Source organism: Symphalangus syndactylus, chromosome 5 (assembly GCF_028878055.3).
Source record: "Symphalangus syndactylus isolate Jambi chromosome 5, NHGRI_mSymSyn1-v2.1_pri, whole genome shotgun sequence".
Lineage (NCBI taxonomy): Eukaryota > Metazoa > Chordata > Mammalia > Primates > Hylobatidae > Symphalangus > Symphalangus syndactylus.
This window is the reverse complement of record NC_072427.2, coordinates 152407570-152422371: the sequence shown is the minus strand read 5'-3', so window position 1 is coordinate 152422371 and position 14802 is coordinate 152407570. Positions and strand designations below refer to the sequence as shown.

At 48.1% G+C, this 14802-nt stretch overlaps 1 protein-coding gene across 22 annotated transcripts in view; it reads left to right on the top strand.

The window, feature by feature from the left end:
- The window catches only part of LOC129483539 (voltage-dependent L-type calcium channel subunit alpha-1C), a 630682-nt gene that overhangs the window by 435222 nt on the left and 180658 nt on the right, over window positions 1–14802 (top strand). For 19 of the 22 annotated variants that reach the window (XM_055281126.2, XM_055281127.2, XM_063639851.1 and 16 more), the window contains exon 8: window positions 11178–11281. In XM_055281126.2, the coding sequence (XP_055137101.1) occupies window positions 11178–11281 (104 nt within the window). Of the gene's footprint in view, window positions 1–10771; window positions 10876–11177; window positions 11282–14802 lie in introns of all 22 variants that reach the window. The other 3 variants (XM_055281117.2, XM_055281118.2, XM_055281109.2) reach the window with 1 other exon arrangement.

Here is a 14802-nt window from a genome sequence, read left to right as displayed (position 1 = left end):
ACAAGGGTTCCGTTCAACCCCTCCTCCCATGCGGCGTTCCTTCTGCCCTCATTCTTTTCTTGCCTCTTTCCTCAAAAGGGAGCTAGAAGGCAGAATTATGTATTCTTAGGGCTGAAGAGAAAAAGTCCTGATCTTTTAAAAAGAAGTTATATAAAGAAACCATTTTTATTGAATTGTGTAGCATTGTGACATGCTATTCAATTTTTACTTTTTATTTTACTCTTACCTTATTAGAATAGTCTATCGGACAAATGCACTGGCAGCATTTTTACTATTCCCAAAACATGCCGCTGGTCATGTGATGCCTATTTAGAAATATACTTTTTTTAAAAAATTTTTATTTTAAGTTCTGGGATACATGTGCAGAACGTGCAGGTTGGCTACATAGGTATACATGAGACATGGTGGCTTGTTGCACTCATCCACCCATCATCTATTAAGCCCCACATGCATTAGGTAGAGAAATACCACTTCTCGAGAGCCACCCAATCAATAGTAAATCTTCATTTACGTTAAAGCTGCCCCTTTTAGTATCCAGTAGCCAACACTACTTTGCTGCACTTCGAGCCTCTGAAGTGCCAGATTTTTGTGCAGCCTACCCCACAGGCAAATCCACACTCCATATTTGAGCTGTCTCGATTCTGGCAAAGTCCGTTATTAGGAAAAACTCCAGAAAATATATTCTTCATAGTGTCTCCAACTTCAGCATGAAAAATGACTTGCCAGAAGCCAGTGTCGTCCTCCAGAATTTGGGCGAATAAAGCATGCTGCCAGTCTTAAAAATACCATCTCCTTCAGAGTTTTGCAAATAGGCAAATTTATTTGGCCATCATGAAAACAATCTAAGAGCCTGCTCAGGGAACATGTCTACAAACTCAAGCAGGGAAGAGTGAGAGGGGAGCGAATGCTTCCCGTTGAGCAGAGCTGCCAGATCAAAAGGAACTCATGCCAAGAGAGGCGTTGACTTCTTCCTGAATCGGAAGGAAGAGTTTTGTAACTGTATGGAGATGTGGTGCACAGTATTCTGTCATATGATTTCTTTAAAAGCACCACGTCCTATTGAATCAGAATCCCCCTTTCTCAGTTTTTATGTGATAGTCAATATGCCAAAACCCAGTGTTGCTATGACATGTATCCCTCTCTCTGTAAGTGACGACTTGAAACTTGCCCGAGGACCTTGTACCCAGCAAACATTTCCTGAGTGTCCTTGCATGCCAGGGGTGCTCCTAGGCTGGAGGATTCAGTCATAAATAAGATCCAGTCCAGTCCAATTATCTCAATCTAGGAAGCCAACTAAATTCTAAACTGAATAATGGCAGTATGGCTGGACCCATGCCGCGGCGAAGCTGCTGTGTTGTGATACTTTCAAAAAGAAGGCAAAGGTCAGATCCCCTCTGCCTCAAACTAAAATGAAGCATTGGAAAACATTTCTGAGATTCATGCTCAATAAGAACTTGGTTTTGAATAATTTGTGAGACAGAGAGAAGGAGTTGAATTTATTCTGCTTAGGCAAGTTTATTTTGTTTAGCAAAGCAGACCAAATTCCCAAGTGGTCCTAACTGGTCCTTCTTCCTCGGGTGGGTCCCTCTGACCAGCCAAGGACAGAAACATCCTTCTGCCAATAGGCAGTTTCTGCCTACAGGCCACATAGGATAAATGATTGTGTGGGACTGTGCTTTGGGGCCTCATCCCATAAGCTTCAGACCCATGCCTTCCATGGCATCAAACTCAGGGCAGGTGGCAGTGGAGGGTGGGTGGAGGGTAGGAATAGATATGATTGCCTTTGATGATGTATTTTTGTGTTCTTCCTTCACCACTCCCTTCTTCTCCCCCACCACAAGTCATTGATGCCCCACCAGCCAGATGTGACCCAAAGAAATACTGTCATAATGACAGCCGGAGCGGGGAAGCAGAAGCAGCAACAACTGCAACCACCAATTTTCAGCAGCTGTGTTGTGCCTTCTCCCCTGGGGAGCATGTGATAGAGCTCAGGCTGGGAATGGAAAGAGTATCAGAGGTGAAGAAACAATCCCAGACTCATGGGACATGCCTCTCTCTGATTTTCCCAGCACCTTCCCAAAATGGCCATGTTGTGTGTGTGTGCATTTGTATGTGTGTGCACACCTGCATGTGTGTATACACACACGTGCACATACACACACCTAAAACTGAAACTTGGGTATTCATGATAGAAGCCCTGCCTAGCCCAGTGCTCCTGCTTTCAATTTCTCTAATTGCTTTGACCTTTCTATGGCTGTTTCTTCCTTCTTCCTCCCTCTCCCTCTTCCTTTCTCTCCAGTGTCCCTCCTGCTTAGCCTCTAGGCCAGTATCTCTAAAGCACAGACTCTCAAATCTCAAAATGTTCTAGCATCAAACATAGAGCTTTGTAAATATAAAAATACCCAAACCTCCCTCAGAGCCATTGAATTAGAAGCTCTAAAATCAGGGCCCCAGTATCTGCATTTTGAAAAAGCTCTCCAGGTGATTCTGATTTCCAGGCTGGAGTCTGAAAACGCTGGAAATCTAACCTATTGAACCTCTTGGTGCTGGTATGATGCTGCTGGCTTTGAACGCTTCTGGGGAGATAGTTTCCATGGGGAGGAGGGGGAAATAAGGCCTTTCAGTCAGAAGAATGAATTGTCCTTCAAGCACAAAGGGCAAGTCTAAAGGACTTGAGAAGGAGCAGCCAAGATTTTCAAGTATAGTAATGCATGGAAACCCCAGAGCTCCATTCATTCTAAATCACCAAACTGCTGGAAAAGAGTAAGTCACTCAAGCATCAAAGAAGCGATTGGTCAGCCACTGGATATGGCCTGAGGTAGAAGGGATCAGGGAAGGCACCTAGCAGATGGCAGCACTTGCTTCCGGTTGTGGATGATACAGTATCTTTCTCTTTTCCTCTAACATCTGTTACTGCATTCCATTGTTAGGATTTTAAAGAGTGGACTAAAAATAAAATCAGACTTGGTCAAGTAATACTTGAACATTGCTTCAGCTATGAAAGCCATTGGCCATGCATTGCGTTGAGGCCCCAACAAGCCGAGCAATTTGCTGAAAACATTTGTTCTACCTAATATCCTATTTGAGGAGTGTGCAGGTGACAGAGTAAGGAAGGGTGGACACCGGGGATTTGGAAACTAAACAAAACTTGGGTTTGGGGTGCAGTTTCCTTAGGAAATTACTTCTTAAGCCAAAGGCTCATCCTTTACTCTCAGAATGTCCAAGACTCTTAAAAACAGATGGGTAGGTGTGGGGAATGTAATCAGATAAAAAGCACTGGCCTTCTTCAGAGGCACTGAAGCACCAAGGAAGGAAGAACCTAATGTATAACATTACCATTGTTTTCCATTCTTAGTTTCACATGTTTTGTTTTGTTTTTTTTTTTTTCAAGAATCTAAACATCCCTAGCCTTTTGCACATCATTCAAGGCTGCTTGTCTCCCATGGTCTACGCATGTGCCATCTCAAAGATGTAAGAGGCTGCTGGGTCAACCTCCTTTGCGGGACCTTGTCTATAGGATTCATAGGCATGCTCTGAGAATTCCGGTTGGTTTGAAACTCTGAGCATGACCTCTTACACATTGTGGGCAGTCACAATCAGGTAACAGAAACATCCATCAATTAAACATCTTTTCAGTGCTGACTTTGTGTTCAGCACTTGAGATGAGGCCCCTGCTCATGGGAAACAGAATGACATGGCCGCTGATCTGGGGTTGGGGACACACACAGAAGGTTGCAAGTGAGAATTGTGGGAGGGGGGCAGCAGCTAGACTAGGCATCACACTAGAGGATGCGTTTCTAGCTCTTTAGGAATCTCAGTGCCTGGATAATTCATCAGGAGCATTCTGTTGACTTCTGTCCACCCCATGCCCTTCTAAGATCCCCAAAAACGTTGCACGCTGTGAACCACAGTAAAGAGCCTCTGGCCCGCATTATCCTGGGTTCATGCCCCTTCCCATCCTATTGGGGCCACCCTCTTCCTGACACTACCCATTGCCCCTGGCATTAATTTCTCCGTGATCAGTTCTTCGACTGATTTTTTTTACAAGTTAAAAATTAAACTTAAAAATAAGATTATAAAAAATACTTAATGAGAAATCACATAAAATATTTTTTTAGAGTCACAAATAGTGTGTTCTCTAGTACCTGGGATTTGTTTTGGTTCAGCCAACAGGAGACCCTTGGAACAAAAATCTAATGAGTTAACTTTTCATAAGTCACTTGTCAGCTCCACCCTTCATCTTGCCATCCCACTACATGTCTGGATGTGCAGAGAAGGTATTTCTACTAAATTCACACACACGCACACACACACACAATAGCTATTAATCTCTGGTCTTTGTGCTGCTGAAAATATCCCTTGTTTATGACAAAGACCTTTCACATCCAAGTAGGTTGAATTGGGAGTTTTACCCTATTTTTGTCTACTCCATCTTCACAAAGCCACCTCCTTTCACTACCAAATATAGAGTTGCTGAAGCCTTCATAAAAGGTAGAGCTGAATTCTGCTGATGACCTAAGAGTCATTCTAAGTGAGGAGCTGAGAAACCCTCAACCCAGAAACAGTGTCCAGGGTCCTTTCTCAGGTATCGGAGTAGAGACCGTGTTAGGACCTCTGTGGTCCCTGACTTTTCACCTGCCTCCGTGCTACCCCCAGAGTGCACCTGTTGCCTAAAATGGAGAATCGCTGATCTAAACAGTAAACTGGCTGTTCAGAAGCATGTCAAGGAAGAGAGTCAGCATCTCTCAAAGCCATTCTTTATTTATTTATTGGGTTTCATTTTATTTATTTTGCTGGTATTAGATGAGTCCTTATGATTCTGTAATTTAATTTAGCAAACATGTATTGAGCATTTGCTGTTTCCTGGGTCGAGGGATGTGGGAGCACAGAGAAGAATGAGGCCTGCCCAGGCAGTTCAGGTCTAACTAAAGAGGTGCAGGACGTGCGGAAGAACGCAGCTGAGCCGTGTGGGGCAGTGCCCTCTGTGGGAGCAGGACAGCCCTGAGGGCCACAGAGCACTCCAGGACCAAGTGGGGCTTTGCTGGACCAGGAGAGAAGGCTCTTCTGCCTGGGGAAAGCGAGCTTTGTCTCAGTCTGGGAGGCTGCAGAGACCTGGATTTTAGGTTCTCTCAACATCACTGTGGCTGTTAGCCAGTTGTCCCCTGCACAGGTCTTGAAACTGGGGCCCGCTACTCTCTATGACAGCTCCCAACCTTCCACACGATGCCAGCTCATGAGTCCATCTGATTCCAGGGAGTTTTAAATACATGGAGGAGCTGATTTTGTTGGCTTGCCTTGGTGCTAGCAGCTAGCTTGCTGTTTTCTTCCCCCATGTAAACTAAGCTTTTATCTGGGCTCTGAGGCCCTCCTGGGCTTTCAGCACTCAATAAGCAGGTGCAGGGGTGAGGAGGAGCCAGGTGGAGCCTGTTCCACAACTTCCTGCTCACTTGGTGCTCCGTGAGGTAGCTGCCCGTGTCGCAGCAAGCAAGGTGACATAGGTTATGAAAGCCGCAGGCTGATGGAGCTATTGCCCTGAGCTGACTGGTGTTCACTGGCAGCAGCAGCAGATCCTGTCCCCCAGTGACACTCAGTGTAAAGCACCGTGGCTTTCACAGATTTACACCTCCTGCCTTTCGATGGCAGGTGTCAGCCTCTCTCTCGACATTTGCTGAAACGATTCAGTCTTTCTGGATCCACGGTGCCTGTGCCAAGAACCTTACGGGAAAGGTACACACAGCTTGAGAACCCGTGGAAGTCTGCTGGGCTGGAGAGTGGCCTTGAGGAGATGGGCTAGGGAAGCTTACTCCCCTGTTTATCTTTTTGGGGAAAGATAAAAAGTGGACTTGAGGGTTTAAATCTGGGGTTCCCTTCAAGGAATTAGATGCTGGTTTCCGAAGGGTCTTTGGTGGTTTTCACTCAGTGCTCCCTCCCTTTGTAGTGAGGCTGTTTCAGTCAAGGCAGGGGCTGTCCCGCCAGTACTTGGGCCTGGAGGCCCTCAAGGCTACAGACAATGAACTGACTTCCCTTAGGAAGGTCAGGAGACCTGAGGAACATGGCTTAATGGCTCTAGAAAATCTATCCTTTATTTCACCTCTAAATAAGGGTGTCAGCAATCTGGGTCATTTTTCTTTTAAAAATCTGACTTTATTCGTTGTCTTCTTAATAGCTCCATTTCAGCTGCTTTAGGACATCAATCTCATGACTCCAGGCATCACCCTACTTCAGAGCCACCCAGCTCTGTGTGCTGTCTACTCAGCTGGCCCCCCAAAGTAGGTGGCCCAGAATAAAGAGGAGAAAGTAAGAGGGAAACGAAAGGAGAACTTTCCTTTCAGACCACAGCCAGGCAGGCCAGAGAATCGCCTTCTGTGGCAGCCGAGCGTTGCTCACCCAGGCAGTGGGGTTCTGAGGACCACCCTGGCCTTGTCCATCTCCATCTATCATCTGTCCTCCTGCCTCCTGACCTCACCTGCTGTTCCCCATCTCGAACCTCTAAAAAACCAGCCCACAGCCCAGGAGGGACCAAAGTAGAAGTGTGGGACGGCGAGGGGGACCCATGGGTTTCCTCTTATGGCCCTGGCTGTCTGTGGGGCCATGACCTTGAGGTCTGTAGCTCCCCCTTTGAAGTCCTTCATATGCTGGAAGCCTCTCACCTTGTGTGTGGTGCAGAGAAAAAGATTCCCACACTAAGCTTGGGCTTTAGGAAATCTCCAAGGCACATGGGTTTGTGTGGCCTCCAAGGCTGCATTTTCTGTGAGGTTAAATGTTCACAAAATTTAAGGGGTGTGAGGAACTAGTGAGGGAAGATTTCATTTTGAGGAAGTTGCCTGGGCGCCATCTGCCCAGGCTCCAGAGGCAGCTTTGGGAGGGGAACCGTGGTGAGCACGCCGTGGCCTCCTGCAACTGGCTGCTCCCACGTGTCCTGAAGAAGGCGGGGTCTGTGACCCAGAGAGGAGCAAGGGGAGTTTGCCAAGAACAGACCTCCTCTGCCACTCTCCATCCCCTGACGCACACGGGGCAGGCTCCTTTGGGGTTGAACAGAACAGACCAGTCGTTTGGAGTAGGTCAGTACCACAGGGTCCTGCACGGGCTTCAGGGTGCCGGCGTGCCCTCGAGGCTGTCTGCAGGACGCTGTGTGTGTTCAGTGTGCATTACTTCTGGTGAGAGTCCGTAGTTCTCAAAAGCTTTTCCTGACTGCCCTACCCTTTCAAAAAAGTAAAGCAGGCCAGGCGTGGTGGCTCCTGCCTGTAATCCCAGCACTTTGGGAGGCCAAGGTGGGCGGATCACGAAGTCAGGAGATCGAGACCATCCTGGCTAACACGGTGAAACCCCGTCTCTACTAAAAAAAAAAAAAAAAAAAAAAAAAATAGCCGGTTGTAGTGGCAGGCGCCTGTAGTCCCAGCTACTTGGGAGGCTGAGGCAGGAGAATGATGTGAACCCGGGAGGCGGAGCTTGCTTTGAGCCGAGATCACCAATGCACTCCAGCCTGGGCAAAAGAGTGAGACTCCGCCTCAAAAAAAAAAAAAAAAGTAAAGCAATACTCATTTAGAGGAAAAGAAAGGGACTGCTTCTGACCCTCCTTAGCAGCATTTACTCTGAGAGAGGAAAAGCTACAAGGACACCCACAGGCTTCCCATGACCTTGGATCCAGGTTTCCCTCTTCCTCGGCAGGTGCCTGGGACTCCCATTCCAGGGCTGTCTCAACCCCATTGCCTTCCCTGTAGCAGAGAGTCCAATACACAGCAGAACGCTTACACAAGTAGGCGCTCAGTAAATACTTGTTGAACAAACATGGACTCTGATGTGACCACTGCTAAGAATAATCAAAGAATGACCTCACAGTTCCCGTGGTCAAATGGGACCTGCAGACCACAGCCCATCGTGGCCAGCACGGCTGTTAGTGTGGCCTGTGGTCAGGCAGCTCATGTGGCTCTCATGCCTTTCTCTCCCTAATCTCGTGTCACCAATTCCACCCCATTGTGTATTGGCTCGGGTTTGTTTTTCTTCTCCTGGTGATGAAGTCTGGCATGGTTTCTTTGCACTGTCGGTTCAGACAGTTACCTTCTGGCTAAAGGAAAGCTCCCAGGCTCCCTGGGATGGGGACAGGGTCTGACACACAAGGACCTTTCACCCTGCCTCTCCTAACAGCTGCTGTTTTGCTGGATATTTTAGTAGTTCAGCCACTGGGAGAATCTTTGCAGCCAGGAAGGCTTCACAGCCATAGGCTCTACTTTTAACAATTGCCGACTTCTGCAAACCTCCATGGCTGTCATAGGACCGCACGGATTCTGGGGCTTCCTTCCTGCTCTTTATCTCCATTGCCTTCAGTGGCTGTGCAGTGCAAGGTTGACGCAGGCCTGCTGAGCCCGGCCCTTGCTCCCCTCAGCCTCACGCAGACACTCTTCCACTGGTGGAAGCCTTCTGGGACCCTGCGCGCGTCCTCCTGCATTGCAGCTGCCAGCCTGCACTGTAGCTGCATGGTCATTTCCTGTCTCCCCTCCAGCAAGGATTTCGTGTTTACAGCACAGGGCCTAGCACATATCAAGGTCACTCATTCACTCAAAGAACATTAGCTGAGGACCTACCTTGTGCAAGGCACCATTGTATTCACCTGGGGTACACCCGTGAACAAAGCAGGCCCAAACCACCTGTCCTCGGGGAGCTCACATTCTAGCATGGAAGACAAACAGCAAATAATAAACGTAATAAATAGGTAATGATACAGTTACCAAGTGAGAAGTGCTCTGGGAAAGCAAACCAGAAGTGAGAAAATGGGCATGCTCAGTAAGCCCACGTTCAATTGAATTTCACGATGGCACGGCCAAGTGGGCACACACTGGGAATCTTCTCGCCCCAGACACGATATTTGCACTATGCACAATGATTATGTTGGGTGAATTTTCCTAACCAAAATTTAGTAATATCAGATACATCTCAATGGATCTGTAAAGAACATATTGGGATGTAACACTTCATACCAGTCAGCCTAGCTGGTGTCTCGGTACTTCTCAGTCTTTTATTCCCGGCATGCGGAGAACATGTTTATCCAGCGTACTTAGGCAAATGCATGTGGCTGCTGAAGCTGTGAAGGCCTGAAGCCCAAGGGCTGAGGGCATTAATATCCCACCTGCCTGAACTCCTTTGAGGCCCCTGGGTGGAAATCGTGGGGTGGTTATCAAACTTGAGCATAGCCTAGAATCACCTAGGATGGTTAATATGCAGACTGTGGGCCACTCTGAGATCTTGGGGGCGTGGGGCAGGAATCTGCTTTGTTAATAACTCTCCCAGATGTTTCTGATGCTGGTGGTCCTTGGACCACACTTTGAGGAACACTGCTATGCAACCTTGTGGAGGTACATGGAGAGCCACACACTTGTGTTGTTACATTTGAAGTTGGGAGCTATGGAGAGAACAGTGTGATCAGTGGTGCTCAAGCATGCATCAGAATCACCTGCAGGGCCTGTCAAAACGTGGGTTGCTGGGCCTCCCCCACAGTGTCAGGGTGAGGTCTAGGTATGTGCATTTCTGAACAGGTTCTCAGATGACGCTGCAGCTGTTCGTCCCTCCGTTTCTATGTCCTCTCCACAACGCAGCCGAGCAAGGTCTCAGGGCCACACTTTGAGAGCCGTTGATGCGAATCATTCGGGACGCTTGTGTGCCTTGGAAGTTTGGGTTTCTATGAGCTAGTTTCACAAGGACAAAGTTGGGTTCATTTTTAGGAAGCCAGAACTTAACCTTGTTTAGTCAGAAGGCATCAGAAGAGATAGATTTGAGAAACTAAATCAGAATAAATTTTCTCTGATGGAAGCACAGCTCAGCAATTTATCTTCACGTCCACCCTCCAGCCAGTGGTGAGCTAATAAATGTTTAAGCATCTCTTCTTAGGGGCAGCGGATACAGGGGGCTGATTTATTGCTTGCCTATCTCTATGGTGTAAATACTTCCACCATGGTCAGTTTCAAGCTACCAGTGTGGTCACTGAACACGGAGCTGGGAAGAGATGTGCGTGGTGAGCTCCCCACGGCCCCCAGGAGCCAGCTCTGGCACACCACTGCGTCTGGCTGCCGTAGGGGTTTGTGACCTTTCAGGGCATTCCCTACCATTCAGTAGTTACAGTCAGTTTCCACATTAAGGACCATTTCCCTCTAAGCTGTGGTTGCAGTCACAGGACCCTTCTCTGAATACATAAACCAAAATGATTGCCTCTCCCAGCCGGTGGCCCGCAGTATGTGTGAAGCACTGGGGTTTAGCCTCTAACTTCTGGGCTTGGCCCACGATCCAGGTGGCAAGCCCTTGAGGAAGGTTATCTTTCCTCACACCTCCTTTGTGGTTTCAGTTCTCCAGGCCTGTCAGTAGGAGCTGACGCACTTCATACACCAAGGTCAGGGGCCTCCAGGTGCAACAAAAGGCTTAATGTCCAGGCAAACCCAAGTGAGTTAAACCATCCCATGCTGAAGAAATTATTTTTTGAGGTGACCCATTTTCTCAGACAAGTGAATAGAAAACATTGGAGAAATGTTTCTTTTTCAAAAAATAAAACCACAGAGAGACAGAGTGATTCCTCTTGAGGCAGAGCGGGCCGAGGTCCCCTTCGGTCACAGGAGGTCCTTTGAACATGGGCGATGCCCCGGGTAACACGGGTGTCCTGGTGCACATGAACAAAGCCCACGTTCAGCCCCGTCTGTCTCCTCCCAATCTGCTCACACCTGCTGCCTGCCTCTTTGCCGTAACCCAATTCTGCTTCTTCTTTCCTAACTTTCCTTCATCTTTCCAGATGCAGGACGCTATGGGCTATGAGTTACCCTGGGTGTATTTTGTCAGTCTGGTCATCTTTGGATCCTTTTTCGTTCTAAATCTGGTTCTCGGTGTGTTGAGCGGGTAAGCTGACCGTTTCTATGTCCTCTCCACAACGCAGCCGAGCAAGGTCTCAGGTTCCACTCCATACATGCCCGGGATCCTCAGGGACGGGACGCTGACAGGCCCAGGAAAGCCACAACAAAGCCTCTGTTCAACCACAAATTCTGACCCATTGGCCAGGCAGGCTGTCTGGCCTCTGATTTGTACCTAGAGGGTCCCCGGGTCCCGGCGCTGCGTGGGTCAGTGTCTGGGGAGCCGGGGACCAGCACTGGCCGTGCTCGGTTGCTGAGTGTGCCTCACTAACTATCATTCCGTTCTTCCAGGTCAATGATGCCGTAGGAAGGGACTGGCCCTGGATCTATTTTGTTACACTAATCATCATAGGGTCATTTTTTGTACTTAACTTGGTTCTCGGTGTGCTTAGCGGGTAAGCAGGACCAAGGAAAAAGGTCTTGATTTTTCCATTTATTTTTGTTTATTCTTTCTGCTATTCCTGGCTGTATTCTTTTTCTGGCTCTGATGAACCTGGGATAAGGGGTCACCACGGGAGCCTTGAAGTGGATGTCCTTGTCCTGGCTGGGTAAAGGGTCCGATGTGCCACTGGTCTTGGTGATGGACAATGGAGGAGAGCTGGCTTCACCACAAAAACTGGGTCCAGCCGGCCCCTCCCAGCCTCAAGTAGCTGTCCAGGCAGGCAGGGCACTTCTCCTTGTGCCTTCGTGGCCTCTGGTGAACAGGCCTGGGTAAGAAGAGACTGGTTTAAAACATAAACAAAGACAGACTCAAAATCTCATTCTCATTTTACTTCATAGATGGAGCAGTCTATCTCTGAGTTTCCTTTTCTGAATGGAAAGGACCCTTAACTGTTTAAAGCCATAGATTATTTAAGAATAGAGGAGATGGGATTCACTTTCCTCTAACTTTATCTAGTTGGCGGCAAGTATCACATCTACTAATTTCAGCCCTTGCTCAGATGAAGTTAGAAGTGGTAGAAGTAACTGGGCCTGGTGGTGCACACCTGTAGACCCAGCAACTTAGAAGGCTGAGGCAGAAGGATCACTTGAGCCCAGGAGTTCAAGGATGCAGTGAGCTATGATCATGCCACTGCACTGCAGCCTGGGCAACATAGCAAGACCCCACGGTAGAAGTAGCATGTGGTTGGAAGGAAGCACCTGAGGATGGCCACCTTTTCACCATGGAAACGCATGGGATATTTCCTCAACCCACTTTCTTCAGAAGTCCACACCAGCCATGCCAAGGCCTAACACCTAAATGCTCCCGGTGACCTGCTCATGGGTAACCCACTCTGCTGCCTTTGCCACTTGGGGGAGGGGGTAATCTACTTCTACTCTGCTTGAGACTGGTCAGCTGCTTTGCAGAGTCTTTCCTAACTGTCTAGAGAGGTTAATGCTGGGAGAAATTTAGGCATAAAGAGAAAGATTGCTCTCCACTTTCCTCCAGTACATAAACTGGAAACAGCTACTCCCAGCTCATACCGCTGCCCTAATGCAGTGCAGAGCAGTGGGCTTGGCCTTCAGAGCTGCGTAGAGGAAAGAATCTCCTCCCAGCCCTTCCACCTCCCATGGAGAATGGCCCAATAGAGACCTTCATGACAAAATGCCTTTTGCCAAGGTGAGGCCACACAAGAGACTAGTGCCTTCCATCAGGGATAACAGTGATGAGCAGAACAACGTAAGTCCCTGATTCATTGCCTGGAAGGTAGAGAGGTTTTCAGTTTTATGTTCAAACACAAGAAAATGCCCATGTGTTTATATGTGAATCTCCAAGGAAAGGATTGAAAAAATCAACCTCATCACCCTGAATCAAAGCAGAAATTGAGGCATCCCAACTCTGCCCTTGTTGGGTGCATAATGTTGGGTGGTTTCACCTTTTTAAATCTTAGTTTCCCCATCTGAAAAGTGAAGATGATAATTCCAATGCATAGGTGGCTGTGATGATGGAATAAGATCATTTTCAGAATACTTAACACAGTGGTATATAATAAGTGCCCAATAATGGTGCTGTCATTACAATAATTATTATTTACTTGGTGCCTGTTATAACTGGAAGTATAGAATTATCAAATGTTAGACATGCTCCAGCCTTTCCTCTTAAAGATGAGGAATGTGAGGCCAGAGATGTTAAGTGATTTGTACAACGTCACTTCCCTGGTAAGTAGCAGAACCAGAGCCAGCACTCAAGGCACCGCCTCCCATGAGATCTATGATGAATGAGCTTGAACTGCAACACAAGCCACAGCTCAAGACTTTTAAAAGAATGTAACTCCACTTTCTTCCCCTGGAGATGGGAACCAAATCTGAGCAAGTAACCCCCCGCCAAGAGCCTGAAGTGGAGAATGAGGGCTGGGCCCTGAGGGTCCTCCCCGAGCAGAGCGTCTGCCCAGGAATCAAAGCAGTGAAGTCAAGTGACAGAAGCTGCTGATGTTGGGGAAGAAGCCACTTTGAAGGCCATATCTTGGCTGACTCAGCCTAAATGCGCTAGGGTGTATTCAGACTCCTCACCCCAAACCTGGAGCTTGATAATATTCAAAAATGTTGGTTGACTCACAACAAGAACATTAAGGCTATTTGACCTCTGGACTTAGGAGTCTTTGAGTCGACACGCTGGTCTTTCCTGGAGACCTTCCCCAGCCTCTGTTTCCTGACCTGTTCTGAGAGCTGCCATCTGCTCCTTGCAGCTCCTGAATCACTGATAGAACATCTGCCAAGGCTTCCTTGGCCAAGGGTCTGCCCTAAAGAGCAAAGATGTGTGTATGGGTGAGCACCTCCCCTTTCTGGTTTAAGCAGCTCTCCTCATGTGTCAAGAGCTGGCCACTCTGAATTGGTTGCCTCCGCCCCATGCAGTGTCAAAGCTGGAATCAGGCTTCTCTTGGCTGACCACTCAGAGGCAACGGTTTCCAGTCAGTGTCTTGATTAGCCAGGACCGTAGAATAGTTGCACACTTACTGGGTGCAGATGTAGTTGACCATGCAGTCAAACACCCACTTATTCATCAGACTTCTGATTAAGCTACGCTTTCAGAAGCATTCAAAAAGGTCTCCCTGCTCCATGAAATTGACTGTCACAGTGATAGCATTAACAGTCACTAGCATTCTCTGTGTCAGGCTCTGTGCTCGGCGCGTTCGCTAGATTCGCTCAGTTAATGCTCAAGGCAACTCAGTGAGCTGGTGCTCTTCCTGTGTCCATTCTACAGAGAAGGAAAGTGAGGCTTGGCAGGCAAAATGACCTCAATTCCAGCAGGTGAAAAATGCAGGATGCAGAGCTGAGCCCAGGCGATGTGAATCCATCGCTTCTATCCCTGACCTCTGTGGTGTACTCTCCCCAAACCCATAGGACGGGTTCATCCCGTGCTTTTAAATGACAGGCGAGAAGTGGAGAGGGGAAGAGCAGAAGCTGCAGTAGGAAGGGTGAGAGGAGCGAGCAGGCAGACACAGAAGCAATCAGCACAGACTGCGGGAAACAGCCAGCAGGCACACAATCCCAGCAGGAAGCTGTGAAGGCAGCCGCCCAGAGGCCTGCAGCAGGGCTGGGCTGTTCAGCAGAGGGGCTGGCAGCCCTGCAGATCTTCATAGCCCTTGAAAGAGAGCAAAGCAACTAACTGCATAGCACTGCAGTCTTGGAGCCTTCTGGGACTGGGAGAAGTGGGTGTGAAACCCTACATTCCAACAATTAAGGATAATATGATTTTATAGCCCAGCACAGTAACTCATCCTCACAAATTATGTCCTTCGGTCACTAAGGAAAGATTGAACGGTGCTTGGTGTGTTCTGCTCGTGAAGGTAGAGAAGATGACTCCATAAAGCTTCCATTTAAAGTGTGGAAATTCAGGGCTGCGCATGGTGGCTCATGCCTATCATCCCAGCGCTGGGAGACTGAAGCAAGAGAATCATGTGAAGCTAGGCGTTTGAGATCAGCCTGGGCAACATAG